Source organism: Abrus precatorius, unplaced genomic scaffold (genome assembly GCF_003935025.1).
Source record: "Abrus precatorius isolate BTA unplaced genomic scaffold, Abrus_2018 Scaffold9, whole genome shotgun sequence".
NCBI classification, from domain to species: Eukaryota; Viridiplantae; Streptophyta; class Magnoliopsida; order Fabales; family Fabaceae; genus Abrus; species Abrus precatorius.
In genome coordinates, this window is record NW_020874439.1 from 31,415,779 (window position 1) to 31,441,123 (window position 25,345).

At 29.5% G+C, this 25,345-nt stretch overlaps 4 protein-coding genes and 1 non-coding gene across 5 annotated transcripts; 3 read left to right on the forward strand and 2 right to left on the reverse strand.

Annotated features, from left to right (window-relative positions):
* Positions 1-8,792: 8,792 nt before the first annotated feature.
* Positions 8,793-10,813, forward strand: LOC113849863 (cinnamoyl-CoA reductase 1). The gene is made up of 6 exons (XM_027480077.1): positions 8,793-9,017; positions 9,213-9,385; positions 9,462-9,647; positions 9,735-9,897; positions 9,994-10,180; positions 10,407-10,813. The coding sequence occupies exons 1-6, from the start codon at positions 8,909-8,911 to the stop codon at positions 10,546-10,548; spliced, it is 960 nt and encodes a 319-aa protein (XP_027335878.1). The 5' UTR covers positions 8,793-8,908; the 3' UTR covers positions 10,549-10,813.
* A 4,958-nt stretch (positions 10,814-15,771) lies between these two features.
* On the forward strand, positions 15,772-18,931 carry LOC113851210 (UDP-glycosyltransferase 87A1-like). Its single transcript, XM_027481682.1, has 2 exons — positions 15,772-16,258; positions 18,009-18,931. The coding sequence occupies exons 1-2, from the start codon at positions 15,772-15,774 to the stop codon at positions 18,929-18,931; spliced, it is 1,410 nt and encodes a 469-aa protein (XP_027337483.1).
* Positions 18,932-19,988: 1,057 nt separating this feature from the next.
* LOC113849481 (malonyl CoA-acyl carrier protein transacylase) lies at positions 19,989-24,079 on the forward strand. Its single transcript, XM_027479417.1, has 10 exons — positions 19,989-20,376; positions 20,454-20,539; positions 20,623-20,689; positions 21,927-22,069; positions 22,633-22,681; positions 22,784-22,921; positions 23,016-23,096; positions 23,175-23,351; positions 23,526-23,612; positions 23,703-24,079. The coding sequence occupies exons 1-10, from the start codon at positions 20,113-20,115 to the stop codon at positions 23,763-23,765; spliced, it is 1,155 nt and encodes a 384-aa protein (XP_027335218.1). The 5' UTR covers positions 19,989-20,112; the 3' UTR covers positions 23,766-24,079.
* LOC113849482 (bone sialoprotein 2) lies at positions 22,148-25,186 on the reverse strand. The gene is made up of 2 exons (XM_027479418.1): positions 25,093-25,186; positions 22,148-25,003 (listed from the first exon to the last, which is right to left on the reverse strand). Exons 1-2 carry the CDS (start codon positions 25,121-25,123, stop codon positions 24,567-24,569), a joined length of 468 nt encoding a protein of 155 aa, XP_027335219.1. The 5' UTR covers positions 25,124-25,186; the 3' UTR covers positions 22,148-24,566.
* A 75-nt stretch (positions 25,187-25,261) lies between these two features.
* TRNAG-GCC lies at positions 25,262-25,332 on the reverse strand. Its single transcript has one exon. It is a non-coding gene; the product is annotated as a tRNA-Gly (tRNA).
* Between the last annotated feature and the right edge of the window lie 13 nt (positions 25,333-25,345).

Here is a 25,345-nt window from a genome sequence, read left to right on the forward strand (position 1 = left end):
TTAATTACCAATTTTCAGTGAAGTGAATTTCAAACTGTGTTTTATTTCACACTTATGTTAGTCTAGCTCAGTCAGAATGTGCCTTTTTGTCTTTTTGTGCATTCTTGTTGTCTTAATCAATCGTAGTTGTTCACGTATGCACGTAGAAATTAATGGTGGAAGAAATATTAAAATTATTAATAAATTAAAACGAGGAGAATCGGGATGTACGGGTCAAAGCTTGCATGTGCGATTTATCGTACAGTTGAAGGGTTATCATGACGACTTCCTCTCTATTGCTAGAATTTTCCAAAAATATTTTACGAAGTTATGAGACTTTATTTTATTAGTTATGGAATGTAATCATATGAAAAAAAAGTTAAGACTCAAGAAAAAGGTGTAGTTTTGTATATCATATTGAAATACTTTGGCTATATTGACCAATTAATACTTCGATAAAATCATGGCAATCCTGAGATTGTAATGCCGACACCCTTTGCTTAATCAGCGTCCAGATTAGCATTGATCCCTTAATTATATTTGATATCAATACCCTTAATTGCTATAAATCTGTGGATGACTGAGCAAAGGAGCATTTTCAGTTTTTCACTTTTTAGTCTCTTGGAGTAGGTAAGATAATTATCTTCATTCTAATTTGGTCACTTGGTGCCTTAATTAAGTGAACAGTACCTATTACTAGAACAGGAGTAATTTATATATTATCTAAAAATTATTAACTATTTTTGTAACACCGTCAACATTTAATTTAAATTTTGTATATGCAACTGGCTGGCTCCTAAGCCTATAAAAAAAATTGTACTACGGATCATTTGGATCCTCTGCATCACTGTACCAAGTTTAGTAACAATCTTAATCATTCATTATACATTTATTATTTTTTAAAATAAAAAATTTAATTATTTTAATGGTCATATCCTGGGCAGTGACAATCTTTTCCTTATATTTCTTAGAATCTTTATTTGTCTCATATGAAGTTATGAACCAAGAACCCTGCCACTTTCTTTCTTTCCCATTCCAGAGCTGTACTTTTAATTTTTTAACCTTTGAAGTATGTCCAGTTGAAGTGACAACGACAAGGAAAATTTTTAGAAAGGAGAGAAAGGATGTCATTAATTAATGCCTTCAATTGATTTGCGTTTCTCCATGACCAAAAAGAAATTTGAACGGAGGGAAAGGATGTCATTATTTGACAATGACACTTATCGCCAATTACAACTCAATAAAAGATTGAGACTTAATTAATCAGTGCACATATTAAATAAGATTTTGGACATTTATGGATTCAATTTTCGACCAAAAGAAGTTTCGCACGCTGCAAAAAGGAAACAACTGAGAAGTGGGTAGTAATTGACTAGGAACAGCATAACAAAATTTTCAATTGTGCTTTTTGTTCTTTTTCCTTCTAATGAATTATTGTAGTACAGCTAAACACCACAGAAAACATATATTTTCACCCATTTACAAGCTAAACTCAAACAAATAACTGTTGTACTTATTTCTCCCTTTTTATTCCTAATGCATCTTCTCCATATAGTCCTTCTTGATTGTACTATTATGTATATTTTGAAAGAGTCAACAGCTCTATGTCTCGTATTGATCATCAAAATTATTCCTTTTCATTCAAATGTTGCAAACCAGTGTCCAAGCCAAAACTTAATCAAGATAACGTCAGTTCTGAGGGGCAAAAGCCCTTCTTATCTTTGTACAGGTGATAATTAATGAGAATGTTTTTCATTAGAAAGTGAGAATATTGATTGATTACAGTATCTCTCTTCTTTTTCAAAAAAAAAAAAGTTGGAGAATGGATACAAATTAATTCTAGTTGATAGGAGTTACAAAAAATTGGATGGATAGAATTAAAAGTTGTTAAAATAATGATAACCTATTATAACCGATGAACACATCTTAACCTTAAGCATATTGTCTTCCTCTCATTTGTCTTACGGCTATAAGCAGATATAGTATATCCCGAACTATGTGTGCATCAGAATAAGCAATTAACTTGAGGCTGAAAGATGCACTGCCCATAAAGAATAGTTTGCCCTAGTAAATATAGTTTCCATTTATTCATTAAAACAGACTCTAATATTGCTTTTAAAAAAAGAAAACTTGTTCGCCATCGCCAATTTCAAGTTCATACCTTCTCATTTAGTTTTGTAATAATCACACACCAGCGAAATAAAAAGTTGAACTTTTGCTTCAAAATCTTCGCATGGTACAAACCTAGTAGACCTTTAAGGTTGATGAGTTCCATAAGAACAGGTTCAATCGTTCTAACTCTTTCTACGTAAGACAAATATGTAACGCGAGAAAAGTTCATATACATATATAAAGGATGTTTACTTCTTCATGTGAATCCACTCTGAAAATTTTGTCCAATAAAGAAGGGTCCAGAGCTGATACTTTTCCACATATTAAGGAGTTTGTAATATTGTAAATAAAAAACGATATACATGATTTCGAAAGTAAAATATACGTAAAAGTTAATGTCAAACAATATAACGACAAAACTTGAATATATGTTTTGTTGTCTGTATATTATATCATAGTAATTTATTCTGATTTCACATTGGTGTGATGTGGGACCTTTCCAGGAAAATGATTCATGGCTGAGACCCCATTCCACAACTTTCCATGGGATTTTCCATTGACAGGTACGTACATATATATCCCCCTCTATTTAAAAACAAAAAACCAAAAAGACAAAATAGAATGATGAAACCATCGATACGAGTAGAGAAGGGCGGCGAGTTGGTGAACAAACCTTATACTTTTGAAAAGATAATAAAATTTGAAGACATATACACATACCATTGAAAAAAAAATAAACAGTGTTTATTATTTTAGAATTTAATATTTAAACTTTTGAATGGGTCTAATCAATCTTAAATTTAATATGTAAAACTTATCGTTAAAATAATCAAATGGCCGATATTCCTTTTCATAAGCAACGTGGATTTGTAAAATTGTCTAATAATATGTTAGAAATGGTGTTTTAACCTGTTTTAAAATTATATTAATATAAAAATTATAATGAATAATATTAAAATAAACTTAAATTTATAATTGATGAAAAGTGAATTCAAACACATATTAAACCCTCTCCCCTCTGGGTTAATTCTAAAACGAGAGTTAACTATTCGATTTCTTCCACTGTTCTACAGTAAATTAGAATTTGCCATGGATATTGCATCGCCACCTTTAGTTACGATCACTCAGATCATCTCCTCTTTGCTAGAACAAAGACAAAGAAATCGTTATGTGCGCACAACCGCGTCCAACAATTTAGAACAAATGTACTAAATGAATGATGGACTCAAATTCGTATATAAAGAATGAATCTTTCAAAGACTGCTATCTTTTCTAACCTAGCTAATTAATAATATAACCAAATATTATTATTAATAAAAGACCATTCAGTATTTTCGAACACCAAAGACTATCGTCCGTATAGGATGAACCACCAATTATGGTCAACTAGTAAAGATCAATATAGTAATAATGTTTACATTTTCTTTATTATTTGTGAGTTTTTCCTACAATCGTTAGAGTGTCAAACCATAACCGGAAGAAAATATTGAGTCGAAGATCAAACTAAAAAACGTTAAAAGGAAGGTAATTTTATTTTAAGCTCCTGTTTATAACCCTAAAGGGTATTTTTCCCTTTGAAAAATTTTAACACGAATAAAGATTCGGTTCCCCAAATGTATAAATGTACAACACTTTAAAGGATAATTTATATATATATATATATATATATATATATATATATTATTAAGCTGTTATATTCTTAATAATTATGTTTTAAAACAATTATAACCTTTCATTTTATCTTTTATATATAGTATGTGCACTTTATCAAAGGAATCAAATCCCACTAAGGTGTCGAAATTCATTTACAATATTTTAAAAAATTCCAAGAAAATTACGTTTTTTTAAAAATGAAACCTATAGTGTGAGTGCTTTTTTGAAATTATAAAAGATGTAGACATATTGAAATGACCAAAAATTGAAAGATAATCAATGCTCGTCATTTCTTAAATTGTTTTCGTGGGGTCAATACTCTAGTCGTCAGTTACATTAAGATAACACCTACAAGCACGTTGCAAATGTTCTTTTGGATACATTACTTTACCTAAAGATTAGCTAAGGAAATTATAAAGGTAAATAGAGTGAGAGGGACACACCGAGAACTAGCTTCAAGATATGATGGGCTACCCTGCATTGCTTAGAAGCCCAAAGAAAGAAGAGAAATATATTTCTGATGTTATATACCCGAAATTACCCAATTCCTATGCAAAAGAAGTTGAAGATGAACAAAAATTATCATACAATCGCAAGCTTACTTGGAATTTTGAAGATCATCAAGCAAAAAGAAGTTGATGTGTTTCCGTTTATCATTGTACTTCTTTAGAAATTTAGGTTGATTTTTTATGTTTTAGGTAATTTGTGAGTCCTTATTCTAATTCTTTTTAGTTAATTTTATGGTAATCGTTAGTTTTCAAGAATTTTTAGCTTTGTTGATTGTATAAAAATGACTTCTAATATTTATCTTATTTTAAATCTCTAATTGTAGGAGTTAATGAAGCTTGGATTAAGTTAAGAAGTAAAGAAATTTAAAGTTGAAAACTTAATAAGACTTTAGAAGATAAACAAGTGAACTAGGAAATCAAAATTTCATGTTGTGAACGTAATGTAGATCATGCTAAAGAATATTTTAGATTCAGAACATGTGGTTGAAACAACTTTTAGATTTCACACAAGTCAAACATAAGTAGAATCTAAGTGATATAATATGAGACATTTTTTTACTTTTTTCTGCTTAATACAAATTATTTTTTTAGGTTGTCAAACTTTCTTTTTATGGAGCATTGGACTATAAATCTTGAAGAATCAAACTTTATTTTTTTCAAATTCTACTTAGTTTGTTATTTTTTTTTTCATATATGATATGTAACTAAAATTCTCGTGTTAAGATTAGAATCTTTATAACATTGGTTTCACATATATTAATTTCTTTCTCAACTCAAATCTACATTTTCTTGATTGGAATTAATTTTTTTAATTTTGTTATAATTCAATTTCTTAATTTTTTTAATCTTAATTAAAACGTGAATAGAGTATTAAAAAGAATTATGAATGATAGTTACAAAAAATAAATATAATATAAAATATTTTAAATTTCTTTAATAACATGTTTTTTTTAAAAATTTATATTTGACATAAAAATTTCTAACAATATTTTTTTATTAATTAAATACATGGCTTCTCCATACAATGATAGGTGCCATGTGAGGGTAACTTCCATGAAATTTGGTTGTTGTAGGGTCGCTTAGTGAAGAGACTTGGACAAGGGCTGGTGAAGAAGAGAGAGCCAAATCCCAAAATATCTGTGGATCGTTCTCCTTCATTCCCTTTAATTAATATCTGTGATTTTTTCTTTTCCTATAAATATCATGGAAATAGGAAGGTTATTCTCAAAGGTAAAGGATATTATCCTTATCTTAATCTCTTTTAAAATATAAACATTATTAAAAATGATATAACATGGAAAATTCAACACTACTTAACATACTTGAAAAAACAAATTAACTTAGGTCAAGTCAAGTCTACTAAGGTAATGTATGAGACTTTGGACCTAATCTATTTTCTTACAAAAATATGTAGGCAACTATATATATTTCTTTTAAAATAAACACATGTGTACTCATATTAAAAAGGTTATTTTACATAAAAATATCAAAAAAATTTATATAGGATAAAATTTAACTACAGTTTTTAAATTACTTTTATACTATTTACAATATCTAACAAATTTAATGTAAAATTTTATAATATAAATTATCTAAATAAAATTTTAATTTTAATAAAAATAGAATGAAAATACTTAAAATTTATATATAGACACACTAAATCAAAATTAAATATTACAGTCATATGACTTTTTTGGTTTAATATCAACTATTTAAATTTATTTAATAGTCAATAATACATTCGTTTGTCTTACTTCTATATAAAAATACATTTTTTCATTTGATACAATTTAAAGATAAAAATTAACTATCATAATTTTTCTAGGGATATATTTATACTTATATTTTCAAAGTAATTTATTTTAGCATCTGGAAACTAGTTTTCTTAAAATAATTTTTAAAATATTATTATTAAACACAACATGAAACGTGGCGTAAGGAACGCGCTCCGGGGACCCTTTTGTCTTACTTTTGCAGACCACAACATCGCCTTTCGTTTTCATTGTTAAAACTAGTACGTGTGTACAAATGCTATTGGTGAACTTGATATGCCTAGAATAATATAAAATTCGTGTTATGCATGGAATAATAGTTTATTTATATAAAATAATATTATTAAATATATAAATAAAAATAATTACATATATATTTAATAATGATATAATCGATTTTATAAAAAAAATATTTAATAAATTGTTAGACAATGAAAGAGATTAAAAAAATTAGATAAAATAGTGACACATCGTATTTCAAAAACTAATTAGAATGTGTAATACTTAATTTTAGGTAACGAAATATATTTCAAATGATCTAGCAATATAATTATGAATGAAAATGAAGAGATTTTTTATTATAAATTAGATTAATCTAATAGAAATATAAATTAGTGACAGATAAATCTTACACTTAACAAATGGATCTACTCGCTTATATCATAATGGATGCCTTATTGTGTTGATATAAATTTTAAAAATATGTCAATAATGTATCTACTCACTTATGATTAACTATTTATTTTTTTCAACCAATTATATTTTTCTAGTGATATTTATTTTTTTATTGTTGAACACATATGGATTTATTTTAAAGATCATTAAAAGTGCAACGTGGCGTAAGGAAATCATTCTGGGCCCTTTTATATGTGCAGGTCACTACATCACCTTTTGTTTTCATTGTTAAAATTATTGAACCCTTTTTGTCATTTGATGACACGCTCTACTTTTTCACATGCGAATCACTTTTTTATTTGTTGCCTTTTAAGAGAGCCAAATCGTTCTAATGTATCCAATTATTATTATTATTATTATTATTATTATTATTATCCTTTTCATGAGACTACACTTCAAATAATATTCACCAAGTGTTACTCAATTGAAGATTATTAATCCTTTTCCTACCACAATTTTTTATGTGGTCTGAAAATATACGATTTCGACCCTTCATATAATAACATACATGTATTTTATTTTATAATTTGTCAATTTTTAATACATAAATTAAATAACTGAGACTAAGTACTCTTAGAACGCTTAATTTATAGTTGTTTTGGTACAGAAGAGCGAAAAATAACCATCTCCAATTGCGGTACGGATTAGTATAAATAAATAAATAAATAAAGACAATTTCTTTTTAGTCCCGAAATATATATATATAAAATTTATAAAATAAACATGTTTTTCTCCCTCTTCTTCAACTATTCAATAATTAGAGGATGCAAGGGCCGGTCCTCAATTTTTTTTTAAAGCATAATATGTAAATTTTCATCTGTATAAAAAACGTTAGGTTTATTGTCAATATTTTCGTTTAACTATGTAATTTAAATTTATTTACTTTTAGATTATTTTTATTATTTTCAACACATCTCCTATAAGTATTGTAGAGTGTAATGACTGGCTAACTGTTGAGTTTATTTATTTTATTACAAATTTGTGGTCTTTTGATTATATTACTTTTAACCAAACTGATTTTTTCATATATTAAAATTACACTGATTTTATATTCCACATTTTTTTACCACAGAGCTAATTACTGATTTATCATATTCATTGACCTGTGTAGCTCAGTTCTGAGATTTTAAAGGTACGCAAATATTTTCTTCAGGTAAAATCTACATTTTCATATTTTAACTTTTATTTTTTCATTTTAAATTTGTCTCTATTTTCTTAAGATGATATTTGTATTCCTATATAATCTCACGATGTTTATGCTGATTCGTATATAATAGCAATACCCTTAATCATTTTTGTTTTTTTTTAAATGTTAATGATGTTAAAATAAAAATTAAAAATAAATGCAAATAAAAAATAAAAATAAAATACTTTAACAGTATAAAATTTTTTAATATATTCAAGCATAAATTATTAATATTAAAAAATTAAAATTAAAGTAAAAGTTTATGTTCACACATATTCATTATATTTTATGATATTCTTGATATGACCCCCTAAAATTATCGGTTTTACCTAATTGATCAATAGTGCTCACTACAGTATAATTGTAAGACGTGAAATGAAAGCAACATCACAAGACTAACGAGACAGTGATCGTTCATTGCCCTACCAGTTGAAAGCAACTCGTGATATATGCACTTATGTCCGTTATACCCCCATCGCATAGAAGAATCGAACACGTGTCATAAATTTTCTGATAATATTTTAGTTAAACAAAATAAGTGTTTGACAGAAATTACAGTGAATTTTGTTTTGTACTATTCAAATTTTTCTATATGATATTTATTCTTAATTGAAATTATTAAAACGAACGAAATTATTTCAATTTCATCTTTTATTTACACGAAACTTAATGTATGTTTGAAAAGTTCACACAATTAAGCAAAATAATGTTTTAACCTAAAAGTTATAATTTATATAATTACTTATACGTTAATTCACTTAAAAGAATTTGTTAATATTAAATGTTAAATTAACACATTTATATTATTAAATTTTTTAATAAAATATAAAAAATTTTAATAAGGATATTTTCGCATTATATAAAAATTATTAAGTTACATACTTATATTATAACTTTGTTATGTATCCCCAGCGAGACGTTCTTTATATATAGTAGGAGTCTCACTACCCTTAACAACCATAGCTGAAATAATTACTTCACCAGTTAAAAACAGTGCTGATCAGTGACCACAAAGCTAGCCCATGTCGAAGGTGGTTTGTGTCACCGGAGCCAGCGGCGCCATCGGATCATGGGTGGTCCTCCTCCTCCTCCAGCGTGGCTACACCGTTCATGCCACCGTCCAAGATCTTAGTTAAGCATTATTACTATATAATTAGTTCCTAATTAATCTTTTCTCCCTCACGCCAACACTAATTTATTTCAACCAATTAATATTATATAATATTTCCATGCCATAACAAAAATTCACATGCCCACGTAGTTTTTTTTGGTTTCAATTTAGTGGAATTAGTTAATTAATTAATAATATTGTGATGACACTTGCAGAGGATGAAAAAGAGACGAAGCACTTGGAGGAAATGGAAGGGGCGAAGGGTCATCTGCGTCTTTTTGAGATGGACCTTCTAGACATGGATTCAATAACCGCAGCCGTAAAGGGTTGTTCTGGGGTTATTCACCTTGCATGTCCTAATATTATTGGTCAAGTCAAAGACCCAGAGGTTTAAAAATTAAATATGACATAACACAGTGTATAATATATGGTCCAAAATGTATAATTATTTTAATTAATTATAGAAGGAGATATTGGAACCGGCGATAAAAGGGACGGTGAATGTGCTGAAGGCGGCGAAGGAAGCAGGGGTGGAGAGAGTGGTGGCGACGTCGTCGATCTCCGCCATTATGCCCAGTCCTAACTGGCCAGCTGATAAGATTAAAGGAGAAGATTGTTGGACAGACCTTGAATACTGCAAGCAAAAGGGGGCAAGTGTCTTTTCACTCTTTTTTCTAATGTGTTTTTTACTTTTTTGGTGGGTGTTCTTGATTTGAACTGGTGGTGTTGTGGGGCAGTTGTACTATCCCATGGCAAAGACTCTAGCGGAGAAAGCAGGTTGGGATTTTGCTAAAGAGACTGGTTTCGATGTGGTGATGATAAACCCTGGTACAGCTTTGGGCCCTCTTCTTACTCCGAGAATCAATTCCAGCATGGCCGTGCTTGTTAGTGTTCTCAAAGGTACAATCATCTATCACAAAAAAGAAAGGGTCTATTTTATATTTTAATCTCTTAGAACAAGAGAAACTAACATTAGGCGTTTGGACATTGCTATAGGTGGCAAAGAAACATACGAGGACTTCTTTATGGGAACGGCTCACTTCAAAGATATAGCAATGGCACATATTTTGGTATTGGAGACCAAGAAAGCAACCGGAAGACACCTGTGTGTGGAAGCCATTCGTCACTTTGGTGATATAGTGGCAATGATAGCTGAGTTATACCCTGAATATGATGTGGCTAAGTGAGTATTCTGCAGTATTGCACTATTGATCATAATATTTGTTTGAAAATTTTTAGACAAAAAATAAAAATTTTATAAACCCTTTAAAATTGGAGTATAAGATAGTTGATAAAAAAATAAGTGATTAATTCTTAAAAGTAAATTAAATCAAGCATGAAACAACTACAGGAATATATACATTATCCATGATCTTGAGTGTTAATTATTTAAATATATTTGCTTTTAGGTTGCCAAATGATACCCAACCAGGGTTGTTGAGAGCAAAGGATGCATCAAAGAAGCTGATTGATTTAGGTCTAGAGTTCACTCCTGCTGAACAAATCATTAAGGATGCAGTGGAGAGTTTGAAGAGGCAGGGTTATGTCTAATTTCTATGACTCATCAGGACTACGTGCACTGTTACAAGTGGTGATGGCATCACTATTCTTCTGTCCTTGGTGTGACTCATTATTATTGTTGGTGCTATTTGTGTTTTTTATTTTTTACTTTCACTTTCACTCCTCTGCGTATAATTGGAGTCTAAAATAAGGGTCACTTGTATCGGTCAATGTATCTGTCAACATTTGGCAAGAATTCTTATTTATTATCTCTCGCTGGTATCAAAGATTAATTGAAAGTTTTCATCTTCATGGCTCAAATTGCTTATCAGAAGCATCTCTTATAGTGGAACATTTTGAAAATAGCTTATCAAAATAATTTATAGTTTTTATAAATTCTTTTTAATTTATTTTAATTTTTAATATAACTTCTTAGCTTATTTTAAAATAAATTTGTTATAAATTTTTATGTAAAAAAAAACTTGTTAAATAAAGTGTTTTATTAAATTGTACTTCTAAATGTACCTTCATTATATTTACTAATGTTTTGCGCATATTGTTTCCGCTAATAAAAATTGAAAAGTATCGTTACTGCATTTTCAACATTTAATGAGTTGAGAGAAAAACAAATTAACATTGGAAAAAAATCAGAGATAGAGCAGGGAAAGAGCCAAAATGCATCAAATTCATTACTCAAAACATGATTGAAATGGATCACACACTTGTAGAGAACAAGGGGCACATTGAGTCTAAAGCTACTACACAGTTTTGCATTATATCACATAACAAAATTCCTAGTAACTAATTGATAGGTAACGTTTATATTTATTACTAAATTCAATTCAAATGAAAATTAATTATATTTTTATTTATGAAAAAATGTAATTAAACTACTCAAACCTATAATGTAATAGAATATTTTTATGAGTTAGATCAGTTTGCATCGTATGTCAAGTGCGATTCGTTCCATGGACCCTTTAATAGTTAAGGGATACCCGTTTGATTTATATCATGATCAAAAACTTTATCTCTTACTAAAGATCTAATCCTTTATACCTCTTAACGAACGATTTACGGTATAATATACATTATTGTAATTTGTATAAAAAAAGAATCCTTTTTTTTTTAAAATTGACAAATTGAGTTCTAAAATTATGAAATATAAGTTTTTGGAATTGGATCAATAATCCAAATTTTGTGAGTATGCGTAAAGAATCCATGAAGAAAAATATAGAAAGCTTATTTTTAATTGTAACTAAATTTTTTATTTTTTTTTATTGTAGAGATTGAAACAAAATAACTGTTAAACAATTTTTTTAGTTTACTAGAGACATCAACATATTTTTTTAGCTCGACGGAAATTTTATATTTTTTAAACATTTACATCTAAGATTAATTTATTCAACTTTTGAATCATTTTTGTTGTCTTTTAATCATGTATATTCATTTTAATGTAATTTAAACATTTTTAGATATATTATTTAAAACTTAATATTTACTTATATTTAAAGAACTCATTAAAGTAAAGTAATATAATAAAATATTAGTAATTTTATTATATTTTTATAAAACTAATTTATTTCCGAGAATTTCTACTTTCAACTCAATAATTGAATTAATTAATCTTACATATTATAAAAAAAATAAGTAATGTAAGTATTTAAGTTTAACACATAATTTTAATGAATCTTTTATATATATTTAACACAAGCGGAGAGAAAAACCATAGAAAAAAAACTAGAATAATTTCATACTTTTCTTAGTCTTTATTTCTACAAATTCTTCTAATCATTAAATAAAAAAGTATTTGTTGAAGAATTAGGCTGGATTACATGGCAGGTAGGTCTTTTGTTTTTATAGAAGGTGAATTTTAGCTTGATTCCAATATTGCTTTCTTTATTAGATGATTATATCTTTTTGGCAATTTGTTCGTGACCTCACATAAAGTGAAGAGTTTTATGGATATAAACTTTATTATTTAAAAAGAGAAAATAAAATTTATAATAACAAATACAATTTGTTTTTACTTTTTAAAAATATTTTTAAAATTAAAAAACAAACAAACTCGCATTCTCTTTTTTATTTTTTTAACATATATTGTATGCAATTTAAGTATTTCAATTTTTTTAGTGAATTAAGTATTAAAATTTTAAATTAAAGAAATTTAGTTTTTTGCCAATTTCTTTTTTTTTTATTCAATTTAATCAGAATTCAACTTAGGTAGTGTCTCTAAATATAGTGGTGAATCTGTTACTTAAAATTTTTGTGAATTGAATAGATTAAAATATTTTAAATATTTTTTCTATATAAATTTCACGAAGACACTGAACTGGTGATGTTTTATTTGATTTGATTTAACTTTTTAAACTATATGCAATTTGGCTATAAAGTAGTATGAATTGGGGTTTTTTTATTATTTTTAAAAAATCTGTATTATCAAAGTTTGACTTTTTATCATTTTTAATATTTTTTTTAAAAAGTTACTAGTAAACTTTATAAATTTTAGTTATTTCATTAGTATCTACAGCAAAAATATTTACTTTATACAATTTTTCAATCTTATATTTTTATAATTTTTTTAAAAACACAGTATTTTTTATATATAGTTTTTAATTTTCATATATAAATAAAAAATAATCCATAAATTGGTTATGTTTAAAATTAAATTAAACTTTGAAAGAGATGAATTGACAACAGTGAAATAGAAGGAGATAATATAGAATGAGATATTATTATCATTATTATTTGTTGGTGTTTGAACCACGTGGCTTTGAAATAATTAATTATTTGAAAACTATGTTATAGCTTTCGATTTACCCCATTGCTTTTTCTTGTCTTAGTGGCCATCACTGATTACACCCTTGACTACATAACCTGGCTGTGTTAGTATTGTACATTTCTTGTACCCATGTCAAGCAATAGTGTTGTTTCACTGTTTACTTTTTGTGGGTCAATCTTAATTTCACAATCTTAATCCCATGTCAAACATAATCTTTATTGAGTCTCACAATATTTTTTTTATTTATTATTCACAAACATTTATCTTTATTTTTAGTCCTAAAGCAATAGGAGTTGTACAAATTTGAAAAATGGAAGTTATTGAATTGAAGTGCAAATATTGTAACATTATATAGAACTATGAAAAATCATATAAAGGTTTTTTTTTTTGGGGTATCGTTGCTTGATTACCAAAGCCCACTATGGCTTTACTAGGCCCCAGCCGAATCTTTTTTGTGTTTTTTTCCCCCTAAATTACTGACAACTTCATGATAACATTTGCTTAATACTCTTTTCATTTGGGCCCCAACAACTGAACAAGGTCTCATTTTCCGCTGTCCAAATGATACTGTAATCTTTGAAATTTTATATGCACTCCCTTGAGTTTTTTTTTTCTTTTTTTTTGCCTTTCAAAAATAATTTTTAAAATAATTTATGGAATTTCATTTTAAAAATAAATATACTTTAGATATTTAATTTATACAACTTAAAAATTTTAATTTCTGATTTAATATATTTGTATACTCTAAAATTAAAATTTTCGATTATAAAAAAGGATATGTCAAAAAGACTATATTATTAACACTATAATATTAAAATAAAATTAAAAGATAAGTTGTCTCACTTATCTTTATCATTTTATTAAAATCACACAAAATCTCTAATTGTTTGATAACAATTGTATTAAAAATTACTAAAATTTAACATTTGTTTGAAATATTTATTATTATATATTATTGTTAAATAAAACTTTATTATGATTAATTATTTATACTCAACCGAACCCTAATTGCTGGTGACATTTTCTTCCCGATATTGCAACAAAGGAAGAGAATCCATTTCTGAGGTTGACATCATGGAATGTTTTAATCACATGAATGGGATTGACATGTGGGGTACTGTAACACAGACAAACACATGATATTGTTTACAGGGTATAAGAAGGGTTCTTCGCCACAGAATATCTACTCACTAGGTACACATTGGATATGATCAAGTACTTTTTTTTATTTTTTTTATTTGTAAGTGGCTATTTACTGTGAAAATTTGTAAAATGTAAATAAATAAATTTAAGATTAGTTTGTGGATTGAATTTTAGATTCTTTTTAAGTTTTTTTAGTGTATTATTAAATGTAATATCTAAATTGACATCGTAAGAAAAAGTATTAAAAAAATAGTAAAATAATGATAGAACAAAAATAATATTAAAATAATGAAACAGTGTTGAGCTAAATGTAGCTTTCAGAAAAAGACTGTGCATGAATCAAATTGTAAGAATGTAATTGAATAGTGAATTGAAAATTAATCGTAGAAAAGTAAATTACACGAACGTAAATGTACGATTTTAAGCAAACAACAACAAGGGCGGGCTGCGACTCCTTTGGTAAGGGGGATTTGGTATAGAATTTCAGTACATAAAGTATTTGGACATAAGTGTGTGGTGCAAAAACTTATCATTTGAGAATATAAAGCTTCCTATTATTTATAGATGGAATTGATAATTGCTTATGATCATGTTTTTTCCATAAATATTATTGTTTATGATTATTTTTTCATATCTCTGATCTTTAATTAGTAGTAATTGTAAATAATTACTACTTTGATAGTCGCATTAAATCATGTTTAAGTCTTAAATTTTTTTATTTTTTTAATATATTTTTTCTTTTTTTAGATTTCATCTTATCTTTAAAACTTAGAATAATTTCTTTATCATTTTTTGTTTTGATAAGTTTTAAGAAAATCTATTTAAGAATTTCATGAGCTTAGAATAAACTTCTTTGTCAATTATTTTTTTAAAAAATTTTAGAGAAGAGCAATAAATTTCACTTTGTTGCATAAACTTAAAATAATTTCTCTTATTAATTCTTATTTTAACAAATTTTAGAAAAATTAATAAACTTCATTTTATCTTATATACTTAGAATTTTTTTTCAAATTTTATTTTAATAAAATTTAAAAAAATCAATAAATTGATCTAATTTTGTAGACTTAAAATAATATTTTTATTAATTCTTATTTCTATAAATTTTGAAAATTTTGATAAATTTTGAAAAAAAATATGTAAGGTCATATAGTTCTGTGTACTTAAAATAATTTATTTTATAGATTCTTTTGCAACAAGTTTTAGCTAGTTTCTGAGACTCAACCTGTTTATTAGTACAGTTTACCAGTATATTTTTCATAGCATTTGAAATCTGAAATATCTGAGTGTCTCCCAGAAAACTACATAAGACAGATATCAGTTTCGTGTTGTGTCTTTTCCATTTGGATACATCCATGGAGGTTCAGGTTCCGTCGCTTGCCACTGTCACCACCACAAGGCACGTGTTGGTCGTGCCATACCCATCGCGGGGCCACATCAACCCCATGATGAACTTGTGCAAGTTGCTCGTGTCTCAAAACACAGACATCCTCGTCACCTTCGTTGTCACCGAACAATGGCTTCGCTTAATCGCCACCGAACCCAAACCACACAACATAAGACTCGCTTCTCTCCCCAACATTGGTCCTTCCTCAGACACTTTCGCCAACGTTGTCGAAGCCGTTATGACCAAGATGGAAGCGCCGCTTGAGCTTCTACTCCATCGGCTGAACCCTCCGCCGACAACCATTCTTTGTGATGCTTTTCTCTACTGGGCCATCGCCGTCGGGAACCGGAGGAATATTCCGGTGGCGGCGTTCTGGACAACTACGACATCGGAGTTGTGGGTGCAATATTTCCATGTTTTTCAACAAAACTTGGATGATCATCAAAAGCTGATAGGTGAGGATCACAACCACATTATGTTCAAAATGCATAATCTGCTTCCTCTTAGCAACTGTTTGGTTTTTTTTTTACACAAAATGCTGAAAATATTTTTTTTATAAAAAAAATGTTTTAAAAAATCAAACTCTACTCAAATGTTTAATGATAATAAAAATTAATAAATTAAACTTGCATTAAAATATTTTTTAATTTAATTTAATTTTTAAAGTTAAGTTTAAGACATTAATAATTATAAGATTTTATTAAAAGATATTTAACACACATTTATAAGTTTAACATTTCAAATAAGTAAATTAAAATTTATTACATTTAAATACATTTCAAAAACCTAACAAGTTCTATCCAAATGTTTAATGATAGTAGGTATTAATAAATCAAAACTACTACCTTTTAAAACTATTAGTTTTAAATATTTAAAATAGAGTTTACAACAATAAAATTTTATTAAAAAATTATTACACGTTCATATATATATATATATATATGAATTTAACTTTAAATTAAACAAAAATTTTCAAAGTACTGATTACATAAATAATAAATAATAATTTTTTTAAGGATACATTAACGATTACATGAATGAGTGTATTTTTATATTTTTAATTCTTTTGTAACACTGATTAATATTTTCTTAAAATACTTTAATAATATTTTTAATAAAGTTTTTTTTTGTAACCAATTATAACATTTGTCTCTTTATTCTACTTAATTTGCTTTTCTGTTTGAGATTATAAATATTTAATTAAGTAATGTCCTTTTCACATTATTTTAACAATTTTATTAATTTTAGTCTGTAAAATTTGTTTTAAATATTTTTAAATAGTTAGTAGAAATTAATAATTTCCAATATTTTAACACTTTTTTTTTTTTTTCCTTAACGGATATAATCTAACATTTTTTCAGATCTTGTTTGAAGGTTTTATAAGATTACTCTCATGTGCTATTAATGCATTATTAATCAAAATAATAAATATGTCTTGACTCTCAAGGACTGAGGGATCGAGGTGTTGTAAACTTCACCGAATTATTAAATGAAAAATGTAAACAACACAATGCATGAGCAGTACGTGTCAATTCTTTTCCTACTAAGGAAGTTCGTGTCCACTTAAAAATCTGTGTTGAAAAAGAGTGTGAAAGAAAACAAACAAATAAAAACAAAGATGAGATAAAAATTAGTTTATTATTATTATTATTAAAAAAAAAGGTTGAAGTTTAAGAATAACTTCTTTTTGCTTCGACATATTGTGGAGCTGGAGAAGAATCTAGATTCTCATATCAAATATTTGAAAAAAAAAGTAGCATTGTTATTATTATTATTTAATTAAGTACATGCTTAAAATATAAAATGTAAAGTACATTTCAAGTATATTTTAAAAGTATAAAATATAATTAATTAAAAGTTTTTAAATATTGATAAAATATTTTTTTTTTAAAATAAAAGGACAACAAAAATCAAATACTACTTTAATATTTGACATTTTTTCCCTTTTGCATTAATTATAATTTCTTATATTAAATTTTATACATTTGCAATACTTTTAAATATTTAAATTTTATGAGCAAAATTAACTGATATTAGTTATATTAACTTTTATATTGTTTAATATTAACATCAGCGATCTGGCATTTGTTTCTAAACTGTGAATCTAAAGTTGAAACTTTGGAATATAATTTGTGTTTGAGTATCTTCTTAATCGTTGTCATAACTGAAGAGAAAACATACTTGAAAATGTTTACCAACTTGTAGATTATATTCCTTCAACTTCCTGGATTGATCGAGCGTATATTCCTCTTCTTGATGAGAAAAATCGTCAAATTTTGCAATGGGCTCAGAAATGTTGTGAATGGCTTTCTAAAGCACAGTACCTGTTGTTGCCTTCAATCTATGAGCTCGAATCCCAAGTCACTGACGCCTTAAGAGCAAGGATCTCAATGCCCATTTACACCATTGGTCCAAACATACCTTATTTTAATCTAGGTGAGAAATCATGTTATACTAATGATACTACCCATGATGGAAATTACATAGATTGGCTTGATGGTCAACCCGTAGGTTCTGTTTTGTACATTTCATATGGTAGCTTTCACTCAGTCTCCAGAGCACAAATGGATGAAATTGTTGCTGCTTTGCACAAAAGCAATGTTAGATTCTTGTGGGTAACGCGTGAAGAGACTAATAGACTGAAAGAGATTTGTGGTGACATGGGGTTGGTTGTTGCATGGTGTGACCAATTGAGGGTGCTGTTACATCCTTCTGTGGGGGGTTATTGGACACATTGTGGGTGGAATTCGGTTGTAGAAGGTGTTTATGCTGGTGTTCCTTTTTTGACCTTTCCAATTGCTATGGATCAACCATTGATTAGTAAGCTTATAGTAGAGGATTGGAAGGTTGGGTGGAGGGTGAAGAAGGATGATAAATTGGACACTTTGGTGAGAAGAGATGAGATTGTTGTGTTGTTGAGGAAATTCATGCACTTGGATAGTGATGTAGGAAGAGATATGAGAAAGAGAGCCAAAGAACTTCAAGATATAGCTCAGAAAGCAATTGCAAAGGATGGATCATCTGAAATTAATTTCAGAGCCTTTATGAAGAATATATTAGTGCACAGTGAAGAGTCACATGAATCAAACGGACCTCAAGTTCAAAATGGTGTTGAGAAGCTTAATTGAATTATCCTATGTTGGATTTCTTGTCTTGAATAGTAATTAAATAAAATATAGATTAAGATAGTTTGGTGAGTTTGAGTTCCTTGGACTAGTGTAACATTGAGTGTCTGTTTACTAATGATTACCCTTTTGGCAAAGAACATGAATTTTTATAGTAGTCAAACTGTTTTACTTTGAGTTTGGCCTAAATTTATTAGAAATTTTCAACTCACTTTGATGCTTTGTTGTCTTAAACTACAGAAGAATTAACAACACATTTTTTAATTTATTTTTTTAGTACACTTTTAATTATTAAATAAAGTTTATTAAAAATTGCAGAACTTACATCAATCTCTTTTTTTCTTTTTTTTTTTAATTTAACGTTTTATTGTTGTATTTTTAAAAATTGTGTTCTAGCATTCTTCAAAGGAAAATAAATTAAAATGCAAGGTTAGTTTTTATTAGTTAAAGAATATTCACTATTTTGTTAATAAATATATCTCTGGTCTTTAATGGGTATCCAAGAATGGTATTCGTATATAGTTCTTGTAAAAATTCTCGTACCGTTCAGAATCACTATTCTCTTAATACCGTATGCTCCTCTTAATTATATAAACTATTCCTAATTTCTTATACAGTTACATGAATCGCTGGAGATTAAAATAATGTTAAAAATAATATTGAGTAAAATTTAATAAATTTTAAATAATATGAATACAATTTTAATACATGAATAAATTTAATAAATAGATAAATGAATGACTTAATATATGTAAATTATAATTTTAACCCTCATAACACAACTCGGCAGTGAAATATGTTGGGAGAGTACAATAAAAATGTATTTATTTTTTATTTAATATTTAAGAAAATTAATTAAAAAATTTAAAATTAACATATCTTTTAATTTAACTTATTTTTTAAAAATATTATTTATTTTTACGAACTAAAAAATTCTCCAATATAATCCAAACGAATAATGGTAGCATTCTTTGATGAAACGAAGGAACAGTTATTTAGTTACCTTGTGTTTTATGTAGGCATTTATATTTTTTTGATTTGTTTAAACAAAGATGTTTTCACCCTGTGTTTGTGATTGTGTTAGTGAAGCAGTTGGGGGAGTTTCTTTGGTTTGAAAGCCAAAATTCCAATAACTACCAACGTCTTCTTCTTGTAAGCTCCGCAAAACCCAAACTCAAATCCAAATGCAAATGCAAATGCAAACTCTCATTCACCACTCTCATTCCCATTCCCTATTCCTTCGCAACGCTCCTTCTTCTTCATCTTCGCTCTCCGCCATGTCTTCTTCTCTCGCTCTTCCTTCCACTCTCTTCTTCACCAATGGAACTTCTCCAACCCTCCCTCGATCTAGGGTTTCCATGACCCTCTCCGCTCGATCTCAAACTTCCGTTCACGACGCTCTCTTCGCCGATTACAAAGCCTCCACTTCGTTTCTCTTCCCCGGTCAGGTACATTCTTCGAAACGACGTCGTTTGGAGTTAAGTTGTTTTGAATCTGATCTCGATGTGATGTGATGCGATTGCAGGGTGCTCAAGCTGTTGGAATGGGAAAAGAAGCTCAAAACGTGCCTGCTGCTGCCGTTTTGTTCAAAAAGGCTAATGAGATATTGGGGTATATATATGATAACGATAACGCTTTAATTTTGAAGAATTTTCGTAAGTTTTTAATATTATTATATCCTTTTCTGTGTTTAGGTTTGATCTTCTTGATATATGCATCAATGGACCAAAAGAAAAGTTGGATTCCACCGTTATTAGCCAGGTATACTTCTAGCAACCAAGGCAATTATTATCATTTGGCTTAGGCTATTTTTGAATTGATAGAATAGAGGGAAGTGGAGTAGAATAACGTTAGTTGTCATTATTTAGATTGTTTGAAATATGATGGAATGGAAGGGAAGTGGATAGAATCTATTTTATATCATTTCGACCAATTCCTCTATTTTTCTTCTTATAGGATAGGATTAAACCCGTTTATTGTTTATTATTTTTCCTTACCTTTTCATTTACTTAACAAACAATTGAATGGGAACGTTCCTTCACGCCATCATAAAATATCCGAACAATTGTGCTAGTTTTGTTTCATTCCGCTCATCACTTAGTTTTCATGCGAAAATTGTTCAGTATAGGACAAAAAATAGTTCAGTAAGTGGTAGTGGTATTTTACCCAGTATAAATGAAAGCATGCCAATATTGGTTGTCATTTAAACCCCACAATAAGATGTAATTTATATTTATGTACTAATTATTTAATGTTTAGAATACTCTACCTTAAGTTAGGAATGAATCATTGGACTGCTATTGCTTCTGTCAGAAAGCAAATATATGTTTTATGTGCATAAACAGTATACAAAATAGTATGCTTGAAATTTTCATGCCATTTGTGATTCAATGATTAATCTAATACTGCCACTTCTAAAACTGAAGATCAGTAACATAGCAGTTGCTATGGAGTTGGCTTATGTGCAAAATAACTAGTCAAGGTAATTTCAGTTTAATGATAGGAAGTTGAAAGAAATACTTATGATGGATCACTTCCAAATCAAGTTCAAAAATTGCTTTAACTCTGTGCCTTGAGTTATTATATTTTAGCAAATTAAAAATGTGCAAATGTCAAAAGAATCTTTGCTGTTAACTTCTAAAAGGAAATAGGAGCCCTAGAGCTGTAACTCAAGTGGCACAATGTCACTATGGAACTAATTGATCCTGAGGTCAAATCCCACCTTGGCCACTTTGCCTGCACTTCAGCATTCAATTCCCTCCTCAGAAGGCCTTAAACTTCCTTTGCCTATGTAATCAAAATTCATTCGAAAGAAAAAGGAAAAAAATAAAATAAAATAAAGAAGTAAACAACTATAATAACTAGAAAAATCTTTTGTGATTATGATATTATACCAGTACCAATACAAAATTCTGATCTTCATGAACTTTCTGTTGTTTATAAAGAGTAAAGACTGCCATAGATGCAATGTTTACCATCTGATTCTCTTCTTCTTCAGCCTGCTATTTATGTCACAAGTCTTGCTGCTGTAGAGCTACTTCGTGCACGTGAGGGAGGTCAGCAGATTATTGACACTGTTGAGGTTACTTGTGGTTTAAGCCTGGGAGAATATACTGCTCTGGCATTTGCTGGGGCTTTCAGGTGAGTTGCCAAAAATTACTATTTATTCAATGGCTTTTCGCTTTTCTCTTGTTTTCCTTTTCCCTTTCATTCCCTTAATTTTTTTTTCACACATATCCCCATTTATCAAGAAATCTTCACAAAAATAAAAGAATAATAAGTAATTATGGCATACGTACCCTTTCACTTTTGCCCTGACATTGTCATATAGTTTTGAAATCTTTACTTTTAGGATAGCAATGGCAATAGAGAAACTAATTGGATATTGTGAGTGAATGATTCAACCCTGGGTTTCTCTGAATGTGAAGAATTGACTTAAGGTTTGTTTTTTGCTTTAAATCTCATCAGTACCTTGTAAATGAAATTATGGTTTGTAGCCTATGGGAAAAGTCTCTTTCCACATGAAGTTTAGAACCATTCTTTGTCAGCTTGCAGCATATGGGGAATGAATATTTATCTAACCTCTCTAACTTTGGCACATTTAAGCTGTGTGACCGAAGTGTTCTTTGAGTGGTTTTGCTTGAGGCTCAACTTTCTCTTAATTGACATGACATTGACCCCATATATTTAATTTGACTTTCAAGCTTTGAAGATGGGCTTAAGTTGGTCAAACTGAGGGGTGAGGCTATGCAGGTAAGCAATATCTGGTAGCTGGTTTAGTGGCTTGTCTGACTCACATAACTAGTTTGGATAATAATTTGTATATCGCATGAATAACTTTTGATCTTTTTCTAGGATGCTGCTGATGCTGCTAAAAGTGCTATGGTTAGTGTGATAGGACTGGACTCTGAGAAGGTCCAACAATTGTGTGATGCAGCCAATCAGGAAGTTCCTGAGGCTGAGAAAGTTCAGATTGCCAATTACCTGTGTACAGTAAGGTTCTCTTGTGGATCTACCTTTTTACAAACTTAAGCAAAATTCTGTTTATAGATTTTATAGTGAGTAGCAACGTGTTGTTTTTTGGTAGGGAAACTATGCTGTATCTGGAGGATTAAAAGGAGTAGAAGTGCTGGAGTCCAAGGCAAAGTCTTTCAAGGCTCGAATGACAGTATGAGTTTGCCCCTAATCTTCTCTTTCCCATGCCACCTTTCCTCAAAGAAATAACGCCATTACCTCTCTCTGGCAGGTGCGCCTAGCTGTTGCCGGTGCTTTCCACACTAGTTTTATGGAACCAGCTGTGTCAAGATTGGAAGCAGCATTGGCAACAACAGAAATCAGAACCCCAAGAATACCAGTCATCTCCAATGTGGATGCACAGCCACATGCAGATCCTGACACAATAAAGAAGATCTTGGCACGTCAGGTATGTGGTTTTACTTGTTTCTGTCCAACATGTGTATTTAAATTCGCATCAAATTCACTCAGACGTGAATCTATTTCAACGCCACAAGTTATAGCTTGAAACGCGGTATTGATTGGTTTCCAAACACACTGACACATGAAAGAGAAATAATTACACCTGTGATGCAATTGGCAGGTTACTTCACCTGTTCAATGGGAAACAACTGTGAAGACTCTTCTTAACAGGGGTCTGAAGAAAGGCTATGAATTGGGACCCGGAAAGGTAGTAAATTTAGACAATCGATAAACTACATATTGTGGAACTGCTTTGCAAGTACATCTGCTAATTTGTGTTGTTTTGGTCTCACTTCAGGTTATTGCTGGAATTGTGAAAAGAATGGACAAAGGCGCTGATATTGAAAACATTGGTGCTTAAGAAGGCTGTGGGACCTTGCTCCTTCTTCGGCTTCCAATGAGCAAAAGCAATATTTATTATTTTATTTCATGGGAAAATTTGCGCGGGCTAAATCAAGAGAATGCATTCTCTTGAAGCTTTGTTAGCAAGGAGCAGCTAAAGTCAGATTTGAATCCCAGTTTTGAAGTTAAATTATAATTCACGAATTGACGCTATGAACGAGTTAAATAAGTGTTTGTACTCGGCGATAGAATTTTCAGATTAGAAGAAACAATACTTGCCAAACAATAATTATAATGTTTGTCAATAAGAACATTACGAAATAATTCTCACGTTTCGTCCTTTCGCCACGATTTTGATCATTTTTGGAAAAACAATGAGCGGTATTTCTAATGTAAAAATGCACCAAAACATGATTCAAGCATAAATAATTTAGGTGTAGCAAATTAAGTATTATTTGTGATATTCTCTGACCAGAGTTTTATTCGATAATATTTACTGACCTTTGTGTATTGAGAATTTTATTATACAGTAAAATTTTAATTCCAGGTAAAGAATAACAGCAATTGAACACATCATAGTGCAACTATATTTTGAACAAACAATATTTCATGTATAGTATTAGAGTTAAAAACACTTTCAAACATAAAATTTTACTTACAGAACACTTATTTTAACTAAAATTAAATTAATCTGAAATCAATTTCGCAAATGTTGATCCGAAGACACGTTTGGAAATAGTAACTAACAAGAAAAAATGGGAGAAATTCAGAACTAGAAGGAAACGGAACATCGTTTGAATCCGAGTATCTAATTTTTGCTTTACGTGTTGGATGATTGTCTCAATCTGCGAAGCTGATCAATCCAACGATCTTCGGGAACTTGAGCAACCCATTCGGGAGCCACTCCAGCGAAGGACACGCCGCGCATCGCCTCCATCACTCTCGTCGCGTTCTCCGCCGTCAACGGCGCGTTCCTCCGGTTCTCGTCCTCCCTCATCGCCGTCTCCAATTCCTGTCTTCTCTCTTCTTCTTCTTCTTCCTCCTCTTCCTCCTCATCGCTGCTCTTTTGGTCGTTCAGATCCAGCGACGATATTCCGTTCTCCGCCACATCGTGCACTCCAAACCCGTTCGGAAGCTGCCGGAACTCGACGTCGTCATCTCCCTCCGAGCTGCCTTCGTCGTCCACGGCCGATATCGGCTCGTAGTATTCAGGCGAGCCATCGGAATTCGCATCGGAATCGCTTCCGTTTCCGTTTTCTACGCACCAAAACAACAACGCAATCAATTCACAAAAGCGGTTGAACATTTTTTTCTGCGACAATAAAAAAATGTATACATTAATTTACCTTCGATAAAATCAACGACGCCACCGTTCATTGCTAGGACTTGAGTGAAGAGACAGAGAACAAAGAACAGAATGAAAGAAATACTGAAATTTCTGATTTTCTATTTTTGTATTATTAAATAAAAACAAAAAACTTTACAAAAGAAAACATTTTTTCAAAAATTAAACTTTGCACCAGCCGGGAATCGAACCCGGGTCTGTACCGTGGCAGGGTACTATTCTACCACTAGACCACTAGTGCTTTGTTAGCGAAA

Excerpts from the sequence above, each read along its gene's own strand:
- LOC113849863 (XM_027480077.1), top strand. The coding sequence starts at position 8,909 with ATGTCGAAGGTGGTTTGTGTCACCGGAGCCAGCGGCGCCATCGGATCA. Across the intron at positions 9,386-9,461 it reads GTCAAGTCAAAGACCCAGAG|AAGGAGATATTGGAACCGGC; the intron begins GTTTAAAAATTA and ends AATTAATTATAG. Across the intron at positions 9,648-9,734 it reads AATACTGCAAGCAAAAGGGG|TTGTACTATCCCATGGCAAA; the intron begins GCAAGTGTCTTT and ends GTTGTGGGGCAG.
- LOC113851210 (XM_027481682.1), top strand. The coding sequence starts at position 15,772 with ATGGAGGTTCAGGTTCCGTCGCTTGCCACTGTCACCACCACAAGGCAC. Across the intron at positions 16,259-18,008 it reads TGATCATCAAAAGCTGATAG|ATTATATTCCTTCAACTTCC; the intron begins GTGAGGATCACA and ends ACCAACTTGTAG.
- LOC113849481 (XM_027479417.1), top strand. The coding sequence starts at position 20,113 with ATGCAAATGCAAATGCAAACTCTCATTCACCACTCTCATTCCCATTCC. Across the intron at positions 23,097-23,174 it reads CTTTCAAGGCTCGAATGACA|GTGCGCCTAGCTGTTGCCGG; the intron begins GTATGAGTTTGC and ends TCTCTCTGGCAG. Across the intron at positions 23,352-23,525 it reads AGAAGATCTTGGCACGTCAG|GTTACTTCACCTGTTCAATG; the intron begins GTATGTGGTTTT and ends TGCAATTGGCAG.
- LOC113849482 (XM_027479418.1), bottom strand. The coding sequence starts at position 25,123 with ATGAACGGTGGCGTCGTTGATTTTATCGAAG. Across the intron at positions 25,004-25,092 it reads CGTCGTTGATTTTATCGAAG|AAAACGGAAACGGAAGCGAT; the intron begins GTAAATTAATGT and ends TTTGGTGCGTAG.